The 12,189-nt window shown below is 44.0% G+C and overlaps 1 protein-coding gene across 2 annotated transcripts in view; it reads right to left on the reverse strand.

The window, feature by feature from the left end:
- LOC143292403 (uncharacterized) overlaps positions 1-12,189 on the reverse strand; it is a 41,193-nt gene that overhangs the window by 13,741 nt on the left and 15,263 nt on the right. For both annotated transcript variants that reach the window (XM_076602642.1, XM_076602643.1), the window contains exons 6-14: positions 11,285-11,527; positions 9,886-10,060; positions 9,292-9,401; positions 8,096-8,270; positions 6,296-6,399; positions 5,342-5,516; positions 3,518-3,621; positions 2,579-2,753; positions 717-820 (exon numbers count right to left, since the gene is read on the reverse strand). In XM_076602642.1, coding sequence (XP_076458757.1) covers positions 717-820; positions 2,579-2,753; positions 3,518-3,621; positions 5,342-5,516; positions 6,296-6,399; positions 8,096-8,270; positions 9,292-9,401; positions 9,886-10,060; positions 11,285-11,527 — 1,365 coding nt within the window. The remainder of the gene's footprint in view (positions 1-716; positions 821-2,578; positions 2,754-3,517; positions 3,622-5,341; positions 5,517-6,295; positions 6,400-8,095; positions 8,271-9,291; positions 9,402-9,885; positions 10,061-11,284; positions 11,528-12,189) is intronic.

A 12,189-nucleotide genomic window follows, 5' to 3' on the forward strand; every position in this document is an offset into this window, starting at 1 on the left:
CAATGGCTAAGCTCAGCAAGATTTGGAAGAGCAGAGAGATCAGCTTTCCAACAAAGATCAAACTGTACCGATCCCTGGTGCTATCCATACTGCTGTATGGATGTGAAAGTTGGACTTTAACAGCAGAGACTACTAGGAAAGTCCAGACGTTTGAGACAAAATGCTTCAGACGATTGCTTGGAATCTCATGGAAGGACAGAAAGACCAATGACTTTGTCAAGAGCCAAATAACCATGCTAGCGGGTCCACTGGAACCACTCTTAGCAGTGGTCAAAAGGAGGAAGCTGTCATGGTTCGGGCATGTGACACGCCACAATTCACTGCAAAAGACAGTTCTACAGGGAACGCTAGAAGGTGGTAGGCGAAGAGGGAGGCAAGCCAAATGCTGGATGGACAACATCAAGGAATGGACCAATATGGATAGCGCTACGCTCATACGACAGGCAGAAGATAGAACCGGATGGCGTCGTCTGAGTACGGAATCGTCCCTCATGTCTCCTCTACGCCCATCCCGGGCAGGAGAATGAATGAATGAATGAATGAATTGTATGTAACATCAGAAGGAATGGTGTGAGGGAGACGTCAAAGAAACGGCACAGAATGTTAAGACGGATAAAAAAACCCCCGTCAGTTATGAGTTACGGGCATATAAACACACCCTGAAAGACATAACCACACCCACCCACCCACCTACCCATCTACCCACACACACACACCTCTGTCTTGTTGGCAGCAATCATCTTGTCCAGCTTTCCGACCAGCACTTCACACAGAATGCACGTGGCTGGGGAACTCTTCATGGGTGTGGGCACCTCTTTCACTGCAACATGTGACAGAGGTACTATCACGCTGTAACGTGGAAGTGTGACTGTCGAACTATCGTGCTGTAAAAAATGTGACAGTCGAAGTAACATATCCAAAGAGTTAAGAAATATAGATAGAGATACACAGAGAGATAGAATGAATAGAGAGACAAAATACACATACATTGATAGATACATGCATACATATATGATTGTAGTCGTGTTCGACTATGACAACCAGAACAGCACAGGACGCAACTGCTGTCTTGTCAATCTGTGAATTTGATTATAGTGGAGACACACGCACGCATACACAAACACCCTCTCGCCCGATCAAAACATACCAGATACACACACACACACACACACACACACCACAACAAACTCATACATACATTCACACACAGTTACGGACACACACACACACACGCACACACACACACACACACGTACGAGGGTCATTCAATAAATAAGGTGAATTTTTCGGTATAAGGACTTCTAATACAGATAGAAGCTTACTTTTTTTTTTTTTTTTGGTTTTACTTCTTTTTCACATGGATTTAATTTGTTTTGCAGATTAAAAAAAACTTTGAGTGTTTTGGCGATTAACAAAGATGGCCGACCAAGAAGCATGCTCCAGGATTGAACAGCGGTCAGTTATCAAGTTTTTGGTTGCTGAAGGGTGCAAACCAGTTGAAATTCATAGTCAACTGTGTATGGTGCCACATGTTTCAGCCGAAAAAATGTCTACAAGTGGGCTAAATTGTTTAAAGAAGGACAGAGCAGTGTTGAGGATGAAGACAGGCCTGGAAGGCCTACAGAAGTGAGGTCTCCTGAGGTGATCGAATCAGTCAATGACCTCATTCAGTCTGACAGAAGGGTGACAGTGGATGACACTGCAAGGACTTTGAGCTTATCTGTTGGGACAGCACAAAAAATTGTCCATGATGACCTTGGCTACTCGAAGGTCAGCTGCCGGTGGGTGCCAAAGATGCAAGGCCTCACACAGCAGCCCGAACGGTGCAGACCATCAACGAGCTGGGCTGGGAACTGCTCCCTCATTCCCCTTACAGCCCAGACCTTGCCCCTTCAGACTTTCACCTGTTTGGTCCCTTGAAAGCGTTCACGAGAGGCACGAAGTTTGAAAGTGACGATGAAGTCAAAAGTGTTGTGAGCGACTGGCTGAGACATCAGTCCAAAGATTTTTACGCTGAGGGAATACGGAAGCTTGTGCACAGATTGGAAAAGTGTGTGACAGTGCTGGGAGACTACGTTGAAAAAAAAAGAAGTAAGCTTCTATCTGTATTAGAAGTCCTTACACCGAAAAATTCACCTTATTTATTGAATGACCCTCGTCCATACACAAAACGCTTAAAACATTCCAGATTAACAGCGAAACAACAACAACAACAACAACAACAACAACAACACACACACACACACACACACACACACACACGCACACAGAGACTGGTATCTGCTTTTACACACAGCAGTAACATAATACAGCACACATTCTGTCCCACCTGAATACGACTGACATCTGTTTTTTCAAAGAGTAGTAACAGAGTACAGTACAAATTCAGTCCCACCTGTAGACTATTGGCATCTGATTGTTACACAGAGTACGGTTTAGATTCAAAGAGTAGTAACAGAGTACAGTACAAATTCAGTCCCACCCGTAGACGATTGGTATATCTTTCAAATAAAAAAAATGACAAGTACAGTACACATTCAAAGAACAGTAACAGAGTACAGCACACATTCAGTCCCACCTGAAGACAACTGACACTGCTTGAGGAAAAGGCACACTTGGTGAGGGGCCAGCTTGTCCTTCACCAGCAGGTTGATAACCATGGTAGCGTACTCGTCCACAAACGACAGGCACTGGGCGGTGATGATGGAGGGCAGCTTCTGGCATTCGACTCCCAGGGCTAGTTTGATGTCTGCCTGTAGGGTCAGGTATGGATGACAGGTAAGACAACGCCACTGTTTGATCGTCATGGTTAGGTATGGATGACAGGTAAGACAACAAACATACAAGTGTGAGCGCGTGTGTGCACATACGCTGCGCAGAAACCCAGACACCTATAATTACTTCGGATTCACCAGTCACGCAAACAGGTCCCATTTGTTATCTGTGATCAGTTTTAACATGCAGCCTCTTTTATGCATATGTGAATACAAATAACCACACATGTATGTATTTCTCACAAACTTTGAATTTACAACATCATATAAAAATCGTCCTGGCGGACATAAACGGAAATTAACATATATATCTCACGGGAACTCTCTCTCTCTCCTGTGGTGTGTGTGTGTGTGTGTGTGTGTGTGTGTGTGTGTGTGTGTGTGTGTATGTGTGTGTGTGTGTGTGTGTGTGTGCGAGTGTGTATGTAAGTGTGTCTGTGCGTGCGTGTGTCCATGAGTGCGTGCGTGCGTTTATGCGCGCTCGCGTGTGTGTATGAGTGTGTGTGTACGTTTGGGTGCGTCTGTGTGCATATGTGTATGTGTGCGTGCGTGCGTGGGTATGTGTGTGTGTTTGTATGTAACATCAGAACGAATGGTGTGAGGGAAACGTTAATGAAACGGCACAGAATGTTAAGACGGATAAAAAATACCCCATCAGTTATGAGTTACGGGTATATAAACACACCCTGAAAGACATAACCACACCCACCCACCCATCTACCCATCCACCCACACACACACACCTCTGTCTTGTTGGCAGCAATCATCTTGTCCAGCTTTCCGACCAGCGCTTCACACAGAATGCACGTGGCTGGGGAACTCTTCATGGGTGTGGGCACCTCTTTCACTGCAACATGTGACAGAGGTACTATCACGCTGTAACGTGGAAGTGTGACTGTCGAACTATCGTGCTGTAAAAAATGTGACAGTTGAAGTAACATATCCAAAGAGTTATCAAATATAGATAGAGATACATAGAGAGATAGAATGAACAGAGAGACAAAATACACATACATTGATAGATACATGCACAGGACGCAACTGCTGTCTTGTCAATCTGTGAATTTGATTATAGTGGAGACACACGCACGCATACACAAACACCCTCTCGCCCGATCAAAACATACCAGATACACACACACACACACACACACACACACACCACAACAAACTCATACATACATTCACACACAGTTACGGACACACACACACACACGCACACACACACACACACGTACGAGGGTCATTCAATAAATAAGGTGAATTTTTCGGTATAAGGACTTCTAATACAGATAGAAGCTTACTTTTTTTTTTTTTTTTTGGTTTTACTTCTTTTTCACATGGATTTAATTTGTTTTGCAGATTAAAAAAAACTTTGAGTGTTTTGGCGATTAACAAAGATGGCCGACCAAGAAGCATGCTCCAGGATTGAACAGCGGTCAGTTATCAAGTTTTTGGTTGCTGAAGGGTGCAAACCAGTTGAAATTCATAGTCAACTGTGTATGGTGCCACATGTTTCAGCCGAAAAAATGTCTACAAGTGGGCTAAATTGTTTAAAGAAGGACAGAGCAGTGTTGAGGATGAAGACAGGCCTGGAAGGCCTACAGAAGTGAGGTCTCCTGAGGTGATCGAATCAGTCAATGACCTCATTCAGTCTGACAGAAGGGTGACAGTGGATGACATTGCAAGGACTTTGAGCTTATCTGTTGGGACAGCACAAAAAATTGTCCATGATGACCTTGGCTACTCGAAGGTCAGCTGCCGGTGGGTGCCAAAGATGCAAGGCCTCACACAGCAGCCCGAACGGTGCAGACCATCAACGAGCTGGGCTGGGAACTGCTCCCTCATTCCCCTTACAGCCCAGACCTTGCCCCTTCAGACTTTCACCTGTTTGGTCCCTTGAAAGCGTTCACGAGAGGCACGAAGTTTGAAAGTGACGATGAAGTCAAAAGTGTTGTGAGCGACTGGCTGAGACATCAGTCCAAAGATTTTTACGCTGAGGGAATACGGAAGCTTGTGCACAGATTGGAAAAGTGTGTGACAGTGCTGGGAGACTACGTTGAAAAAAAAAGAAGTAAGCTTCTATCTGTATTAGAAGTCCTTACACCGAAAAATTCACCTTATTTATTGAATGACCCTCGTACATACACAAAACGCTTAAAACATTCCAGATTAACAGCGAAACAACAACAACAACAACAACAACAACAACACACACACACACACACACACACACACACACACACGCACACAGAGACTGGTATCTGTTTTTACACAGAGCAGTAACATAATACAGCACACATTCTGTCCCACCTGAAGACGACTGACATCTGTTTTTTCAAAGAGTAGTAACAGAGTACAGTACAAATTCAGTCCCACCTGTAGACTATTGGCATCTGATTGTTACAAAGAGTACGGTTTAGATTCAAAGAGTAGTAACAGAGTACAGTACAAATTCAGTCCCACCCGTAGACGATTGGCATATCTTTCAAATTAAAAAAAAATGACAAAGAGTACAGTACACATTCAAAGAACTGTAACAGAGTACAGCACACATTCAGTCCCACCTGAAGACAACTGACACTGCTTGAGGAAAAGGCACACTTGGTGAGGGGCCAGCTTGTCCTTCACCAGCAGGTTGATAACCATGGTAGCGTACTCGTCCACAAACGACAGGCACTGGGCGGCGATGATGGAGGGCAGCTTCTGGCATTCGACTCCCAGGGCTAGTTTGATGTCTGCCTGTAGGGTCAGGTATGGATGACAGGTAAGACAGCGCCACTGTTTGATCGTCATGGTTAGGTATGGATGACAGGTAAGACAACAAACATACAAGTGTGAGCGCGTGTGTGCACATACGCTGCGCAGAAACCCAGACACCTATAATTACTTCGGATTCACCAGTCACGCAAACAGGTCCCATTTGTTATCTGTGATCAGTTTTAACATGCAGCCTCTTTTATGCATATGTGAATACAAATAACCACACATGTATGTATTTCTCACAAACTTTGAATTTACAACATCATATAAAAATCGTCCTGGCGGACATAAACGGAAATTAACATATATATCTCACGGGAACTCTCTCTCTCTCCTGAGGTGTGTGTGTGTGTGTGTGTGTGTGTGTGTGTGTGTGTGTGTGTGTGTGTGTGTGTGTGTGTGTGTGTGTGTGCGAGTGTGTATGTAAGTGTGTCTGTGCGTGCGTGTGTCCATGAGTGCGTGCGTGCGTTTATGCGCGCTCGCGTGTGTGTATGAGTGTGTGTGTGTATGTGTGTGTGTGCACGTTTGGGTGCGTCTGTGTGCATATGTGTATGTGTGCGTGCGTGCGTGGGTATGTGTGTGTGTTTGTATGTAACATCAGAACGAATGGTGTGAGGGAAACGTTAATGAAACGGCACAGAATGTTAAGACGGATAAAAAAAACCCCCATCAGTTATGAGTTACGGGTATATAAACACACCCTGAAAGACATAACCACACCCACCCACCCATCTACCCATCCACCCACACACACACACCTCTGTCTTGTTGGCAGCAATCATCTTGTCAAGCTTTCCGACCAGCGCTTCACACAGAATGCACGTGGCTGGGGAACTCTTCATGGGTGTGGGCACCTCTTTCACTGCAACATGTGACAGAGGTACTATCACGCTGTAACGTGGAAGTGTGACTGTCGAACTATCGTGCTGTAAAAAATGTGACAGTTGAAGTAACATATCCAAAGAGTTATCAAATATAGATAGAGATACATAGAGAGATAGAATGAACAGAGAGACAAAATACACATACATTGATAGATACATGCACAGGACGCAACTGCTGTCTTGTCAATCTGTGAATTTGATTATAGTGGAGACACACGCACGCATACACAAACACCCTCTCGCCCGATCAAAACATACCAGATACACACACACACACACACACACACACCACAACAAACTCATACATACATTCACACACAGTTACGGACACACACACACACACGACACACACACACACACGTACGAGGGTCATTCAATAAATAAGGTGAATTTTTCGGTATAAGGACTTCTAATACAGATAGAAGCTTACTTTTTTTTTTTTTTTTGGGTTTTACTTCTTTTTCACATGGATTTAATTTGTTTTGCAGATTAAAAAAAACTTTGAGTGTTTTGGCGATTAACAAAGATGGCCGACCAAGAAGCATGCTCCAGGATTGAACAGCGGTCAGTTATCAAGTTTTTGGTTGCTGAAGGGTGCAAACCAGTTGAAATTCATAGTCAACTGTGTATGGTGCCACATGTTTCAGCCGAAAAAATGTCTACAAGTGGGCTAAATTGTTTAAAGAAGGACAGAGCAGTGTTGAGGATGAAGACAGGCCTGGAAGGCCTACAGAAGTGAGGTCTCCTGAGGTGATCGAATCAGTCAATGACCTCATTCAGTCTGACAGAAGGGTGACAGTGGATGACATTGCAAGGACTTTGAGCTTATCTGTTGGGACAGCACAAAAAATTGTCCATGATGACCTTGGCTACTCGAAGGTCAGCTGCCGGTGGGTGCCAAAGATGCAAGGCCTCACACAGCAGCCCGAACGGTGCAGACCATCAACGAGCTGGGCTGGGAACTGCTCCCTCATTCCCCTTACAGCCCAGACCTTGCCCCTTCAGACTTTCACCTGTTTGGTCCCTTGAAAGCGTTCACGAGAGGCACGAAGTTTGAAAGTGACGATGAAGTCAAAAGTGTTGTGAGCGACTGGCTGAGACATCAGTCCAAAGATTTTTACGCTGAGGGAATACGGAAGCTTGTGCACAGATTGGAAAAGTGTGTGACAGTGCTGGGAGACTACGTTGAAAAAAAAAGAAGTAAGCTTCTATCTGTATTAGAAGTCCTTACACCGAAAAATTCACCTTATTTATTGAATGACCCTCGTACATACACAAAACGCTTAAAACATTCCAGATTAACAGCGAAACAACAACAACAACAACAACAACACACATACACACACACACACACACACACACACGACTGGTATCTGTTTTTACACAGAGCAGTAACATAATACAGCACACATTCTGTCCCACCTGAAGACGACTGACATCTGTTTTTTCAAAGAGTAGTAACAGAGTACAGTACAAATTCAGTCCCACCTGTAGACTATTGGCATCTGATTGTTACAAAGAGTACGGTTTAGATTCAAAGAGTAGTAACAGAGTACAGTACAAATTCAGTCCCACCCGTAGACGATTGGTATATCTTTCAAATAAAAAAAATGACAAAGAGTACAGTACACATTCAAAGAACAGTAACAGAGTACAGCACACATTCAGTCCCACCTGAAGACAACTGACACTGCTTGAGGAAAAGGCACACTTGGTGAGGGGCCAGCTTGTCCTTCAACAGCAGGTTGATAACCATGGTAGCGTACTCGTCCACAAACGACAGGCACTGGGCGGTGATGATGGAGGGCAGCTTCTGGCATTCGACTCCCAGGGCTAGTTTGATGTCTGCCTGTAGGGTCAGGTATGGATGACAGGTAAGACAGCGCCACTGTTTGATCGTCATGGTTAGGAATGGATGACAGGTAAGACAACACCACTATTTGAACATCATGGTTAGGTATGGATGACAGTTATGACAACGCCACTGTTTGATCATTATGGTTAGGTATGGATGACAGCAACTGTTTGATCATCGTGGTTAGGTATGGATGACAGGTAGGACAAAGCCACTGTTTGGTCATCACGCCTGCTGGTGGCACATGTAAGTGATAAAAAAGGGGAAAAAACCAATATAAGCAAGCCATATTCGAACTGGGACAGGGAGACACACACACACACACACACACACACACACACACACACACACACACACACATGCGCGAGCACATAAACACACATTCACACATGCATAACACACAACAACAATATCACACACATTTTCGGCAGTGCACAGTGAACTGACAGGAGAGATGCGAGGAGGCTGACTGTGACCTAGTTGTCACTGGGACATCGGTCAACTCTGTCATTGTGGCACTTTACAACACTATCGCCACATAATGGGAAAAAAAAGAAAAGAAAAAAAAAGAAGTCAAACTTTAGTAACTGTATCAAAGGCCAAAACTGACTGACACTTCCATCCTGTCCAGTTAAAGTTGTGTTTAAATTTGATTTTTTCTTCCCTCTCTCTTAATAAATTCACGACCTGAATATCCTGAAGAAACCACTCTTTTATCATTCTATGTTTCTCTTGGTCCAAACAGGGGTAAAAAGTGAATCATCTTCGAAACAATTGTTTTATCATTATGTAAACCCCTGCCCTGCCGCCCACCAAAAAACAAAACAAAAACAAGAAATACCAACAAAAAACAATAGCAAAAGAAACACCCAAACAAACAAAAAACAATAGCAAAAGAAACACCCAAACAAAGAAAAAGACAACAACAACAAGAAACAACAAGCAAACAGAAATAAATATAACATCGTAAAACAGTGAATGAAGGTTGTCAAGGTGAGAAGGGCTGTGTCCTCACCTTGGTTCGATTCTTGCCGACGGTATCGACCAGTCTACTGATGACCACGTCACACAGAAAACACCCAGCTCCAGACTTTTCCACTTTCGGTTCTGGGACGAATGTCAACACTGGCAAACAAATTATTAACACTGATAATAATTTCAAAAAAAGATTAATAAGGATGATATTCTTAAGAAGAAATAGTAATAGTCTGTATCTTTTTTTCGCTCCAGTCCTACCTCTGGTCGAGTGGCTTCTGTTTTTACCAAGAGTGATAATTGAGTACAGCAGAAATTCAAAGAGAAGTATCAGAGTACACACATTCAGTCCCCACCTGTAGACGACTGGCATCTGTTTCTACAAGGAGTAATAATAGAGTACGGTACGAATTCAAAGATTAGTAACAGAGTAGTACAGTACACATTCATTCCCACCTGTAGACGATTAGAATCTGTTTTTACAAAGAGTACAGTTGAATTCCAAGAGTAGTAACAAAGTATAGTACAAATATTGTCTCACCTGTAGACGACTGACATTTGTTTTTACAGAGAGTAGTGATAGATTTCGGTACAAATCCTGTGCAGTAACAGTACAGCACACATTCAGTCCCACCTGAAGACGACTGACACCACTTGAGGAAAAGGCACACTTGGTGAGGGGCCAGCTTGTCCTTCACCAGCAGGTTGATAACCATGGTAGCGTACTCGTCCACAAACGACAGGCACTGGGCGGTGATGGCGGAGGGCAGCTTCCGGCAGATGTCTTCCAGGGCTAGTTTGATTTCTGCCTGTAGGGTCAGGTATGGATGACAGGTAAGACAACGCCACTGTTTGGTCATCATGGTTAGGTATGGATGACAGGTATGACAAAGCCACTGTTTGGTCATCATAGTTAGGTATGGATGACAGGTATGACAAAGCCACTGTTTGGTCATCATGGTTAGGTATGGATGACAGGTATGACAAAGCCACTGTTTGGTCATCATGGTTAGGTATGGATGACAGGTAATACAACGCCACTGTTGGGTCATCATGGTTAGGTATGGATGACAGGTATGACAAAGCCACTGTTTGGTCATCATAGTTAGGTATGGATGACAGGTATGACAAAGCCACTGTTTGGTCATCATGGTTAAGTATGGATGACAGGTAATACAACGCCACTGTTGGGTCATCATGGTTAGGTATGGATGACAGGTATGACAAAGCCACTGTTTGGTCATCACCACTGCTGGTGGCCCATACAAGTGATAAAAAAGGGGAAAAAACCAACATGAGCAAGCCAAACATATTCGAACTGGGACAGGGAGAAAGGCACACACACACACACACTCACAACACACATGCGCGCGCACATAAACACACATTCACACATGCATAACACACAACAACAATATCACACACATTTTCTCTCTCTCTCTCTACCGTGCTGTACACACATGCTCTCAAACATACAAGTGTGAGCGCGTGTGTGCACATACGCTGCGCAGAAACCCAAACACCTATAATTACTTCGGATTCACCAGTCACGCAAACAGGTTCCATTTGTTATCTGTGATCAGTTTTAACATGCAGCCTCTTTTATGCATATGTGAATAGAAATAACCACATATGTATGCATGTTTCTCACAAACTTTGAATTTACAACATCATAAAAAAATCGTCCTAGCGGACATAAACGGAAATTTACATGTCTGTCTCACAGGAACTCTCTCTCTCTCCTGTGTGTGTGTGTGTGTGTGTGTGTGTGTGTGTGTGTGTGTGTGTGTGTGTGCGTGCGCGCGCGTCAGAATGTGATGCACGCGCGTGCGTAAAAAGCCTCTTGAAGGATGACCCTATGAAACAAAACGTATATGTTATGCCCCAGTTGATCCCTTCTGTCTGATGAAAGAAACACACAGACACAGACACACATACACTACACACACACACTACACACACACTACACCCCCCTTCCACACACACGCACATACACATCACACCCACTAACCCACACCCACATACACACTGACCTCTGTCTTATTTTCGGTGAGCAGCTGGTCTACCTTGCTGACGACCAGCTCGCAGATCTTACACTCCACACTGGCCGGCACTTCTCCTGCTGCTGTCTTTGCTGCTCCTGAAGGCTTTCTGGGGGACGTCCTGATCACCTGTTTGCTAACCGTTGGTTTCCTGTTCAGCCAGGACTTTCTCTTCGTGTTGTTGTCAACTTGTGGCTCGCACAGTCCCATCACTGCAGCCACCGTGGTTGCTTCCTGTAGTGTCGGCAGCGATATAGTATGTGGTATAGTTAGGATCGATAATGTCGTGTGATAGTGTCAGCAATGATATCAGTAGTAAGTGGAAGTTAGGACTGGTGCTGTCGTGTGGTACTGTTGTGTTGGCAGTGACGTAGTATGTGGTATAGTTAGGGCTGGTACTGTCGTGTGATAGTGTCGGTAGTGATATAGTATGCGTTATAGTTAGGATTGGTACTGTCGTGTGATAGTGTCGACAGTGATATGATATGTGGTATAGTTAGGATTGGTACTGTCGTGTGATAGTGTCGGTAGTGATATAGTATGTGGTAGTTAGGATTGGTACTGTCGTGTGATAGTGTCGGTAGTGATATGATATGTGGTAGTTAGGATTGGTACTGTCGTGTGATAGTGTCGGTAGTGATATAATATGCGTTATAGTTAGGACTGGTACTGTCGTGTGATACTGTAGTGTCGGTAGTGATATAGTATGTGGTATAGTTAGGATTGGTACTGTCGTGTGATAGTGTCGGTAGTGATATAGTATGCGTTATAGTTAGGACTGGTACTGTCGTGTGATAGTGTCGGTAGTGATATAGTATGCGTTATAGTTAGGATTGGTGTGTGATAGAGTCGGTAGTGATATAGTATGCGTTATAGTTAGGATTGGTACTGTCGTG

This window comes from Babylonia areolata, chromosome 18 (genome assembly GCF_041734735.1).
Source record: "Babylonia areolata isolate BAREFJ2019XMU chromosome 18, ASM4173473v1, whole genome shotgun sequence".
Taxonomy (NCBI): Eukaryota; Metazoa; Mollusca; class Gastropoda; order Neogastropoda; family Buccinidae; genus Babylonia; species Babylonia areolata.